This window comes from Anthonomus grandis, chromosome 8 (genome assembly GCF_022605725.1).
Source record: "Anthonomus grandis grandis chromosome 8, icAntGran1.3, whole genome shotgun sequence".
In the NCBI taxonomy this organism is placed as follows: domain Eukaryota; kingdom Metazoa; phylum Arthropoda; class Insecta; order Coleoptera; family Curculionidae; genus Anthonomus; species Anthonomus grandis.
Genome location: NC_065553.1, coordinates 1,993,290 through 2,006,896, shown reverse-complemented (window position 1 = coordinate 2,006,896; position 13,607 = coordinate 1,993,290). Strand labels below are relative to the sequence as shown.

Here is a 13,607-nt window from a genome sequence, read left to right as displayed (position 1 = left end):
CTTCCGGATATCCAATATCAATTCAAATGTCAAATACGACAATAACATTGGATATATAGCTTGATCGACTTGAGTGTAGACGTGCCTTGGTTTGCGGCTCTCGTACGCTGAAACTATTGATTTTACAAAAAAAATTGTTATCACATAAATAGTAGGAAATTTTCTCCAGTTTAATTTAATACATAACTATTTTTATCGTAAAATGAGTTGAAACGGAGTTATGCTTAAAAAACTGTATTTAGGCGCCATTTTTCCAATATGGCGGGGCGAGCGACAAAGATACGAGATGGCAAAATAAAAATTCGAAGAGAGCACGTCGAAATCTATAAAATCACCAATTTTCAAAACTCCCGGAAAACTTTCTAGGTAACCCCCTTTTTGAGCACCAAATGACTGTACTATATGCTTAATGCAGCGGCGTGATATAAAAAGTAGTACAATTATTTTATATTCACTACTGCTGTTTAATGGAACATTAAGGTAGGTGCTTCATTTCATCCATTTAACGGACTGTTAATCTGCATAATTCACCACGTGAAATTAATTAAGCTCTTTCTGCATATCTCATTTTCTTCTGTAGTGCAAAGTGCAAACTGTAGCTTCACGTGTCTAATTTTTTATGACTGCAATTCAATTTATTCTCCATAATAAAATACTTCTCAGGACAATTGCTTATTTATATTATAAGTATCATCAATTCTATGAGTGAAATATTTCTCTTCCACTTAATGAAAATCATCCCTATTTTATATACAGCCATTTTATGCCCATATTGGTTCAAGTAGAAATAATTCTAGTATTTCTAGAGCATACCCACGATCTATGCATAATTTGTTTAAGACTTTTGGCGTAATAAACACTTCGAGGTAATCAGCGTAGGCCACCTACTCCTAGCCCTAGTTCCAGCTCTACTCCTAGTTTAGTTATTTTAAAAGTCCTGTCGTAAAAGATATACCACAGAATTGGGTCGAGTACAAATCCAATCCAACCTAACCCAACCCATGTTTTTTTTTTGGTTGAGGAGAAACTCGTTTCTATGAGTACTATAGCCTTTTGTACAGATGATGTGCGGCTGTAGTGATGTCCTTCTCTGGTTTCATGACGAACTAAAATTCCCTATTGAAATATTACTTCGAGACAAAAGCTCTATTGTTCCTTCGAACTATCTAAATTGTTGGTGCTTCGCGCTCCCTTATTTCTTTTAGAATTTTTGCCTCATTTCCTATTGAATTCCAGATATTCGAGTTTATTAATATTGCTTCTACGAAATTTTCTTTGGTCAGTCCGTATTCGATTTCTAACTCGGTCCCTGTTCTTATTTCTTTGAATATGTTAAATTCCAACAGCATATGTTCAGGTGTATCATTTTCTGCATCTTTCTAAATGCAGTTTGATATATCTCTTTTTTTTAAATGGTAAAGATAGACCCTAAAGCAGCTATGTCTTAACAGAAATAAAGTGAGAGAGTATATAATTTTGCCATGTTTTTAATTTGTTCAATCCAATCCATCCCATCCCATCCCAACCCAATCCATCCCAACTAAGCCAACTCAACCCACCTAACTTTAGAAGCAATAAAAAATAACAAGTTTGTATTAGCGATTTTCCTCCCGTAAAAGATATTTAATAGGTAAAATGACATTTTGGGAGAGTTGTAATAAAAAAAGTTAGTGTACAGTGTATCCCAATTTGGGTACTTTTGCGGGTTATCTCCATTATTTTTAGAGATAGAAAGTTGCGGTTTTCACGACACTATGCTACTTTTTTGAGAAGCTAAAAATGCTGTTAACAAAAATTTCATAGCCTTTTTATTTTCTAAGATACAGGGCATTTTTGAAATTTTTGCATTTTGGGACCCCCCTTGTATCTCTGTTATTTTTAAAGTTTTTGTAAAGGTAAAAACTCATTCTTATACACTTTTTTCCGTAGAATCTAGTGGTGTAGATACATATATTTTTTGATTAATAGTTTTTGAGTCATAACCCAAACTTATGTTTTTTTAAACGGAACACCCTATATATTTATAATTCATAAAATTGTCCTTTTTTTACTTTTTCAAAAATTTGTAATAGTATGGACTTATTTTTAAAAATACGCAAATAACGAACAATTTTCTAAATTAAAGGCATAATTTAATAGTAGGCCATGAATAGCAATAATGGACAAATAAAAAGTTACAAATTAATAACGACGAATGCGGAATTGCATCATTCTTATTTTTTTGTAATAAAAGAACATAAAAAACAAATATATAAATTTAAAAAACACTATAAGAAAACAACCATATAACAAAAAAACATTTTTACAAGAGATGTTCAAAATGACCACCGTCTTCTCTGATACAAAATTGGCACATCTTTGTAACCCTTTGAATAGCATTCAGAATAATAATTTGTCTTCTTCTTATATTTTAAAATGCTAAATGAATTGCGTCTTAAAGTTCTATTAGATTATTGCATTGTCTTTTATACACTTGATCTTAAATATACCCCCATAAAAAAATCTAAAAAAATAGGGGGACCATGGAGGCCATCTAACACAGCCCAGAGTTATGACTTGGAGCACCATCTTGTTATAGGTAGACAGTATTAAATCGGGCTAGAGGGATATTTTCCAGAAGTTCTGGAATAACTTCCTCAAGTATGTCTAGGTACCTACGTGCTGCAAGATCTCTTCAAAAATTCGGTATACTATTTGTTTTCCCAAAATAAAACAAGTCACTCCAACTCAAAAGCGTCCTTGTTGTGCCCTTTCAAAAAAAAAGAAAAGAGTTTAAAAAAAAGCATTCATCAGACTAGATAACAAGTCTGCCAAATAAGTTGTTGGCATCAATTTGCTGAAAATACCATTGGCAAAATAGCCTCCGGCGCTCGGCATTGCCATGTTAAATGTTAAACTATATTAAATTTGTATGAATAATCGTATGATATGTGTCGCTTCTATATAACCTAAAACATATATTTCTTTTTCTTCCCTATTTTCTTTATCATATGCTTTAGGACGCGAACAAAAGGTCCATGCTCAAGTAAATTGTCCTTTAAACGAGCAAATATACCAAAAAGCGGTTGCCTTCTCTCTGGATATCTAACAAGCATAAAATTACAACATAAGAAATTGGTAGATAGTCATATAACGGCTTCTAACTTACCTATGGAAAGATAGTTCTGAACCTTATTCAGCATTTTCATTGCTTTGTATAAAACATTCAAGCATATCATATTTTTCATAATTTTCAAATGCTGCCATTTTTTTGGCAAAATTCACAAATAACGAAAATAAATGAGTTTTGAAGCATAATAGCTCAATCAAAAACAGAGAAATGTCAATCAAAACTAGAAGATATAGGATGGGCCATCTATTGGTCCTATTTTAATTAGATTATTAAATAGACAAAAACTTGATTTTTTTTTCAACGAATTTTGCTTTATTTGATACAGTGTTTCTTCCGATTAACTATGGAAAATGACTTCATTCAAATGTTGGCCACGGCTGGCTCGGCAGTAGGTCATATCTGGAACACTAATTTTCAAGCACTTTCTCCACTGTTTCCTGGTCAATTTGGGCAATTGCGGCACGAATATTCTGTTTCAAGTGATCAATTGTTTAGGAAGTGTTGGCATAAACTGCACTCTTCAATGCACCCCACAGAAAAAAGTCTAGCGATGTCAAATCGCAGCTGCGAGCAAGCCAATGGACATCGCCGAAACGGCTAATCACATGGTTGTAGAATCTTGTGCGCAAAAGGTTGATGCTACGCCCGGCGGTATGACAAGTTGCGACATCTTGTTGAAACCATAATTCAACAGTCGAGATGGATATCTTTTAATTCTTGCCAAAAGAAGTCAGCTATCATGTTGCGATAACGTTTACCATCGACTGTCACGGCGTGACCTTCCGCATTTTCGAAAAGGACCAATCACGCCACCACTCCGAAATCCACACCACACAGTAACTCGGGCTGGATGCATTGGCTTCTGTACGACAACCTGTGGATTGTCGGTTCCCCAAATTCTGCAATTTTGTTTGTTAATGTAGCCTTCGAGGTGAAAATGCGCTTCGTCAGAAAAGATAATTTTTCGTGCGAAATTTGGGTCATCGTTCAACTCATTTAAAGTCCACTCTATGAAGCGTAAGCGTTGTGGAAGGTCATTCAGTTTCAATTTCTGAATGAGTTGGATTTTGTCAAATACCGAGGTCTTTGTGCAAAATCCTCCTCAGAGTGGTTCGTGAAATGGTCACTTGTTGACTTCTGCGCCGGGTCAATGTTCTGGGGTTTTGACGAACACTTTCGGTCACTGCAGCGATTGCTTTAGCTGTACGTACCGGACGTGTATGCGGCACACGTCTGGCATCGACCAGCATTTTTCAAATACAATTCATCAAAATTTCCAAAAATGCCCTGTATCTTAAAAAGTAAAAGGGCTATGAAAACTTTAATGACGGCATCTTGAGTTTTACAGAAAAGTAGCATAGTGTCGCGAAAACCGCAACTCTCTATCTCTAAAAATAACGCAGATATCCCGCAAAAATACCTAAAATGGGACACCCTGTACATAGGTTATTTAATGTTAAGTAGAAACTGAAATAATACAGAAAAAATTACTTAGAACCAATTTTTCGATATTATTATTGAAGTCAGGACTAAAATTAAAAGACTATGTTATTTAAATGATATGATGATGATTTTTTATTTTTTTTATTTTAGTTATTAACGGCCAACGCCAATAACAAAATACATAAAACAATGAAATATTTTCAAAACAAATATATCGTAATAGTGCAATATTAACTACTTAAAAATGAAAAAATAAATAAACCAAATTTAATAAAACAATAACGTCAACGTACCAGAAAAGACAATTTTAGAATGTTGATTACCCAGTCTGGTGGTTCCAGAAATAAATTTATTGAAGTCATAGTTGAAAAGTAAAAACTAATTGTGCCTTTTGTACGTCTTAATGGAACATAATTTTTTTTTTTAAATTCAGAAGACCTCTTCTTTGATGAAATCTTTATAATTATCTAATATTTTAAACTTATATATTACTAGTTTTAAAAGCTGGTACTCCACTAATTTAAGGCTGTTAACATGAATTCCATAATATTGGATTGGACTATCCATATGAACATTAAACTGGAGGCTTTTATCCAGTGAAACATTAAGGTCTCTGATAATAGATTCTTTGTTTTGATGATTGATTAAATAATTTGAAAATACAGTTTAATTTAAAATCATTTGCAAAAAGCAGGTAAATACAGCAAGTAATACATTCATTACGACATTAAAAAAGCGTGGTCTAAGGTTTGAGTCCTGAGGAACCACCAAATAAGTTATTAAATTATCCTAGAAAAAAATATATCTGAGATATTCCTGTATTTGAGTTTGCACCGATATTTTCTGCTAGATTTATTTCCTTACTCAAAGAACGTTTCAATGAATTACAGGTTGCTTAGAAAAAAAGTCTTAATTTAATTCAACAAGCACCTCTCTATCTAAAAATCACTTAAATTTCACTTTCTAGCAAGGCGTCTTAGCTAGGAGCGAATAAATTTGCAATCAGCATCCACAAATTACATTCGAATTGAGCCGAGGTAAGAAAATCAAACCCTAGTGATAGCAAACTAATTTGAACGTACCTTCTCCTTATACAATTACCTTGCGACATTGGCCCGCCATTAATCTTTGAGAATTAAATTAACTTACGTTCTAGATTCCGGATGGATAATTTAATCCTTTATTGGAACTGTGACTCTTGAAAGGAATATTAAAAAAAATATTTTTTGTTGTTTGTCAAAGTATTAAGTAGGTCCTCACGTTTTAAAATCCAATTTTTTTTAAAACTCGTGGCCTAAGTTAGCACATAGTATGAATAACAAAAATGTTGATGCACTAAATTATACATTCCTGCCTTTTGTACGGTTTTCTGTGCAAAACCAGGTAATAAAAAGCGATCGACCCAATTCCACACATGCCACTTTATGTCCCTTCAGGTCCGGTTAGCGTTCCTTTAAAAGGACACCGGACAGAATTTATGGCGTGCAATTAAACCTTGTGTACGTAACTGTCCTGAGACCGATCCGGAAATCGACCGTACCAAATGTTGAATTAAACGCCGATAGAACTTTGTACATTAATTTACTTACGTATGTGTTTGGAGGATAACTCTCGGGTCGTAATTTTAGGAGCCAGGATAAATTAGTCTTGTGTCAGGTTCAGTAAATTTGTAATCTTCTCCAGTAAAACTACAACAATACTTTTGTGCTTTTTCTTTACAGTACCAACCCAAAAACTCAAAATTATTGAAGGGCCAAATGAAAACCATATAAAGGACTATAAGCTAGGGCCGTTTAATGAGGGCACATCAGTAAATATAACCTGTGAAGCTACAGGAGGTAAGTTTTTTATCTTCAATAATTCTTAGAGTATTATATTTCAGCATAAAATGAATATTCGCTAAAATAGTCTATGTTCTTTAAGTGACTTAATAGACAAAATGTAATAAAAACACAAAATCAAAGTCACGAACAATAAAGGCATGTATTAAGTTGATTACACGTGTTTCGCCCTGTCTCAGGTCCTCATCAGATCTAAAATTAAATTAAAAAATCATAATAATCAACTTCCTAGCTAACTGCCTGAAAAAAAAAATTGACGCCAACTGCCTCAAAGTCACACAAAATTATTTTCTGCTTTGAAGGTTATAGTAATAACTCTATATTCATGAGGTATTAAAATTTTGTCAATTTTCTAATTAAAAATTATTTTTCATAACAACTTTTTTAATTTGGTATAAATTAATAACAAAAATTATCGAGAAAAAATAGGAAAATGGAAACTATTTTAATTATTACCTAAGCAAGCCTTAAAAATTGTTAAATTATTTAATTTTGCTCATCAATTTTAAATTTAACAAATTTAAAAAAAAATTTTTTTGCACAACACTTTTTTTATTTTGGTAAAATTTAATTAAAAAATTTTACCAGAAATATCGAGAAAATGCATATTATTTGTCTAAACAAGTCTTAAAAATTCACAAGTAATATCTTTTTATATAACAACTTTAATTAACAATTTTTTTACATGACAATTGTTTTATAATTAAAAATTCATCTGCAAGACGACTTTTTGTTTTGGTTAAATTTTTGTTGATAAAATTGTTGAAAAATATTCTTAAATTTCTTGGTTTTAATATTTTTTTTTTTTGAAAATCATTTTTAATTTAAAATGTGTATGAAAACAAAGCAAAATAAAAATTATTTCTAATTATTACCTAAACAAGCCTTAAGAATTGTTAAATTATTTGTTTTCACCTAACAATTTTAGTTCTAACAATTAATTAAAAAGTTTCTTTACATAACAATTATTTTTTTGTAAAAAACTATCGTGAAAATGCACATTATTTATAACTGGTACCTCCATAAGCCTTAAAAATTGTCAATTAATATTTTTTTACATGACAACTTTATATAACAACTTTTTAAACAAAAAATATTCTATAATTAAAAATTTTTAACAAAGCAATCTTTTTATTTTGGTAGAATTTATTGACAAAAATTGTTAAGGAATAACGAGAAAATAAAAATTATTTTGATTTACACCTAAAAGACCTTGAAGATTATGAAGTAATTATTTCCATATAACAATTTTCTACATAAAAACTTTTTAAACTTAAAATTTATTTGCAAGACAATCTTTTTGTTTAAATGGGTTACATTTTTATTTATAAAAATTGTTACCTAATTTTATTTTTTTTAGATAACCGTTTTAATTTAAAATGCGTATGTAAACGAAATAAAATAATAATAATTTTTGATTATTACTTAAATAAGCCTTAAAGATTATTAAGGAATATATTTTTACATTACAACTTTAATTAACAACTTTTTACATGAGAATTGTTTTGTAATTAAAATTCTTTTAGAAAGCATTCATTTTATTTTAGGTAAAAATTATTAACAAAAACTGTCGAGGTATATCGAGACAATGGAAATTATTTTAATTATTAGCGGAAAAGCATTAAAAATTATCAAGTAATTTTCTTCACCAAAAATTATTTTTTCCTTAAAAAAATGTAAAAATATTTTTTTTTTAAATTATTTTTACATTTCTCAAAAACGTATTTTACATAACAGTTGTTTTGCAAATTTAATTTAGCAAAATTTAATAAAAGAAATCATAAAGAAATGTTGATGAAACGCGTATTATTTGTGATTATCTAAACAAGCCTTAAAAATTGTTAGGTAATATATTCTTACATAACAACTCTAATTAAAAATTTTACACATGACATTCGCTTTATAATTAGAAATTATTTTTAAGCAATATTTTTATTTTTATGCAAATTACGGAGGAACATTGAGGAAATTACAATTACTTTGAGTTTTACCGAAAAAGCCTTAAAATTGATCAAGTAATTAAAAACCTAACAATTTTTTTAACTTAAAATTTTTTGCAAGACAATCCTTTTGTTTAGTTGAATTTTTGTTAATATAAATTGTCGACAAATATTCTTGAATAACATGATTTTTAATTTTTTTTAGATAATCGCTTTTAATTTAAAAGGTATATGTAAACGAAATGAAATAACAATTATCTCATTACCTAAACAAGTCGTAAAAATCGACAAATTATCTGTTTTTATTTAACAATTTTAGAGAGGCGAAAAACAAGCCCTGTCTTAAAACTTATATAATAAAATTAATTTTAATTTAAGGGTTACATGTTTCGCTCAAAGAGTTAAGCATCATCAGACCTAAATCGAGGAAAACTGATAACACATACACATGTTATCAACCAGCTATATGACAACACCAGTATTACACTAGCTAGTGTTATTATATAAAACCATATTGGGGTCTCTTTGAGCGAAATAAACATTTTTTTTCAATTTAACAGTATTAGTTTTAGAATTTCTCCAACCTTTTTTGCTTTAGAAGAATTATTTTGTTTCGGGAAAACACATTAGAATAAAATTGTATAGAAATATCGAAATAATGCATTATTATGTAAACAAGGCTCAAAAATTATCCCTTTACATAACAACTTTAATTAACAATTTTTTACATGACAATTGTTTTGTAATTAAAAATTCTTTTACAAAGCAACCTTTTTAATTTGGTAAGATTTATTAACAAAAATTAATGGAAATAGAAGTAATGAAAATTATTTTGTGTATTATTAAAAAAGCCTTAGAAATTATTAAGTACTTATTTCCACATAAAATATTTAATTGACAATATTTTCTATAGCAATTTTTTTAGCTCAAAATTCCTTTACAAGTCAGTCTTTTTGTTTTGGTTAAATTTTTGTTAATAAAAATTATCGAGGATTAGTCTTAAATTACTTGATTTTAATATTTTAAAAAAATCTCTTTTAATTTAAGATGTTTATATAAACAAAAGAAAACAAATTTATTTTTGAATATTACCTAAAAAAGCCCTAAATATTGTCAAATTATCTGTTTTTACTTAACAATTATTCTGTTTTGCTAAAATTTATTCATAGAAAAATTGTAGAGAAATATTAAGAAAATACCTATTATTTGTGATTATTACCTAAAAGGAAAATTTATTAACAAAAATTTTAGAGAAATATTAGGAATAAAAATGCAATTTGTTCTGATTATAACCTGAACAAGCCTAAAAATCATTAGGTAATTTTTTCCACATAACAAATTTAATTAACATGTTTTCAAATATTGGTTTCTTTACCTAAAATTCTTTTGCAAGACAATATTTTTTGTTTTAGTTAAATTGATGTTGCTAAAAACTGTCGAAAAATATTCTTAACATACTTGATATCAATTTTTTTTTTAATATTTTTAATTTAAAATGTGCACCTAATCGAAATAAAATAAAAGTTATTTTTGATTACTCAAAATTTGTAAATTAATTAGGTCCTAGTGAAACATTCAATGACATAAGATCTATAAATAAGTTAAAAATATTTAACAAAAGGAGTAGAACTTTTATTACAAATAATTTCGATAGATTTCACAGTTTAATTTACTTTACTTTAATTTGTTTTATTGTATATACTTGGATGAATTAGATTTAGATCGGTCGAGTTTCAGCTTGTTCTTTTTTTTAATTTAATTTAAAATTGCGAATGTAATTAAAAAATTACATGATCTTGATCCATATAAGTGTCTTGGTACATTTAGGGATCCTTTAAGTCAAAATCAAACCTTTAAGTTTGATATTTCATGAGGATTTCATTTTACGATAACTTTGTCTGTGACTTTGACTTGTGTTTTGTGCCTTTATTTTGTTTCATCTGTTATAAAATGAAAACCGTTTACATGACTGATTGACAAAATACGGTAATTAAAGCAGATCGATGCGATACATAAAGCCCTTTAGAGGTCTATTAACTTTTAATTAATCGGATTAAAATCACACCTTGATCGAATTTTAAGCTCTACGGTGCATTACGGGTCATTGAAGTCAAGAGTAAAGTGCTCATGGGGATTTCATTACAATTTCGAGCTTGGTCGGGCTGTTCATTCTATTTTAAGCGCTGTAATTTATTTTAAGGTCGTCCTTTGCCAAAAGTCACTTGGTGGCTGGAAAATGCCTTATTGGATGAATCAATGGAATATATTACCACAGGATCTGACGATGACGAGGACTATCATCCAGTAACCAAAGTGCGAAATGTGCTCAACGTGGAGAAGATAGACAGGAAAACTTTAAATCAGAAATTTACTTGTCAGGCAACCAATAGCAGACTGGTACATCCCATATCCAGTACTATTGATTTGGATGTTAACTGTGAGTAGCTATATATATTAATATTTTTTGGTATAATTATCAAACAAATTATAACCTTGTCGTAGCTCGCCTTAATATTACATCCCTTGAGAAAAATTGAATCGCGGTTATATCCCGGGAACTGTCAATCTGACATCATTGGTATTTTTTTACATTACAAAAGTGGTCCATAGAAAATGATGTAAATTATTTTTAAGTTCGAAATTTAGCCATTAGGTGGCGTAAGTATAAGGTTACTAGTTCAATTCTAATTTTCTCCGTGAAATGTTATCTTAAGGTATCTTTTTTAACATAATTAGAAACCTTGGAATGTTTTCCATTGATTTTATCAAAGATATATTGGTGTACTGATCATCATAATGTAAGGGAAGATAGTGAAAGCGGAGTTGTTTAAAGGACTATAATTTGTAAAAGACTTATCCGATTTTCTTGAATCTGAACTTGTTTAAAAGTAAAATGTAAATACTTGTTACTGGCTCTTCATACTGTTCGGTCCTTGTCAATAACAGAATGCAAATAAATAAAATTAAATGAAGAAAAACAATAATAATTAATAGAGAGAGGGTTTTTGACATGGAATCAAACCCTGGGGCGTATATCCAATACTAATTTTAAACCTTTTATCCCTTGATAATATACACCACTGTGTCTGAAACATGTCGGGAATTTGAAGTAACTAAATGTTAAATAAATAAGTGGAGGGAGACTGCAGAATTTTTATTTTACCTTAACCTACGACTCCACTGCAAGTATGGACTATTTCTTCACTTTTATATATGTTATATATCTTTTTTTTCCAAAAATTAAAATGGCGTTGTATAATTTTGATAGCAGAATCGAAAAGTCTATTTAATTCGCTAAAGAAAACCTGAACGCCGCAGTCGGCTATCTTTTTTATTTTTCGAGTATTTACCGAAATAAGAGTTTGTGACGCTAAATACGGTTTTGTCACTTGGCATTTATAAATATTAAGTAAAAAACACCTTTTTCCACATCTTCTTAAAGAAAAATCTTGGTAACAACTCAAACTCTTCTAAGGGGAAAGTCAATTGTTTGCAGACGATGCGGCGATTAATTATTTCGTAAAGCTTCCAAACACTGAAAAAAATATGTAAAAAAATATTAATCACACGTTGGGCACCAATTATTCTCTTATTTCTAAATTTAAAATCGAGAAACCGAAATCAAAACCCGGAATTTCCAACTTTTTTGACTCACCTAAAGTTCAGTTTTTCCATTAAAAAGTTAAAAAAAGTCGCTTGTTTGCAAATGATACAACGATTAATTATTTCGTAAATCTTCCTAACTTCACCCACACGTTGGGCGCCTATTTTTCTCTCATTGAAAATTGAGAGACTGACGTCATAGTCTGAAATTTCCAATTTCCTTTTGCTCAAATTGTCTAAATTTTCCTCTTCATATGTCCTTGGACTTTTAAAATTAATTTAATATATATTTCAAAATTTAGAAGAATTATTAATTTAAAAACCTGAACAATTTTTAATTTTATTTCAGGCATTTCAATTAATATCAAATTTCTTAAAAATCAAGCTTCTAGAGCCATTTTAAGATGATATGCTCTGTACATTTGTTTTTATCAATTTTTCCTTTAAAAGGTCAAATGCAAAAACTAACTTTTTGTAATTATTTATTTTATAAAACTTCCAAGCACTAAGACTTTATTTTTACAAGACTAAGAATATATTTAAAAGAGATTTTAAGAGCGAATAAGAGTCCAGTTTTAATTTTCGTTAAAGACGTGTTCAATTTTGAGCCGGGACTCATTTTTAATAACATCTTGTAGCACAGTATAACACAGTATAACATCCCCTCCTTTCTTTTCAAGCTATTGCATGAACGGTGTGGCCTAGCAGTCAACGCAACGTAGCAAATGGTAACAGTCTTGCCGCAAGGTTGTAGGTTCAAATCTCGATAGTTCCTTTTTACTTTTTTATTATTTTCTTGTATTCAAGTTCTATGTTATGTTTTTTTTATATATTTGTGACGTCAGTTTATTAAACTTATATTAATATTACAAAAAAACCCACACGTTGGGCGCCAATTTTCTGCTTATTTTGAAATTGAAAATCGAGAAACCGAATCCAAAACCTAGAATTTTCAATTTTCTTTTAATTAAACTGCTTAAATTTTCCCTTTCTTAAGCCCTTGAACTTCTAAAATTAATTTTTTTATATTCTCTAGGAATAATGAGAAATTTTATTTTAAAGTCTGCACAATTTTTAATTTTATTCCAAGCATTTCAAGTAATATCAAATTTATTCTGGATGAAACTTTTGAAGTCCAAACTTGGAATTTCCAACTTTTTTCTGTTTGAAAACCATACGGATTTCTACTATGGGTGATATTTACCAATAAATTTGACATGGTTCTCTTATAGACACTTGAGTGTTTAAGATAAATTCTTAATATATACCAGGCATTTGGGAAATTATTACTTTAAAGCCTGGACAATTTCTAATTTGATTCCAAAGTTCAAGTAAGATTAAATTTCCTCTGAATCAAGATTTTGAAATCATTTAAAGCCATTTTATAATCCTTACTGTCATAATATTGAAATGCACTGAAAGTTTCTTTTAAAGACTATAACTAAGCTAATGATAATCCTCTCCTGTATATTTCGTTTTTATCAGTATTTCCATTAAGAGGTCAAAAAGGAAAAGTTACTTGTTTGAAAATAATACAACGATAAACTATTTCGTAAAGCTTCCAAAAACTAAAAAGATATAAAGAAAAAAATACCCACACGTTGGGCGCCAATATTTTTCTCTGTATAAAATTTAAAGTTGATAAACCGAAGCCAAGACCTGGAATTT

The 13,607-nt window shown here is 29.5% G+C and overlaps 1 protein-coding gene across 3 annotated transcripts in view; it reads left to right on the top strand.

The window, feature by feature from the left end:
• LOC126739500 (nephrin) overlaps positions 1-13,607 on the top strand; it is an 835,262-nt gene that overhangs the window by 446,630 nt on the left and 375,025 nt on the right. For all 3 annotated transcript variants that reach the window (XM_050445213.1, XM_050445211.1, XM_050445210.1), the window contains exons 4-5: positions 6,277-6,393; positions 10,537-10,773. In XM_050445213.1, the coding sequence (XP_050301170.1) occupies positions 6,277-6,393; positions 10,537-10,773 (354 nt within the window). The remainder of the gene's footprint in view (positions 1-6,276; positions 6,394-10,536; positions 10,774-13,607) is intronic.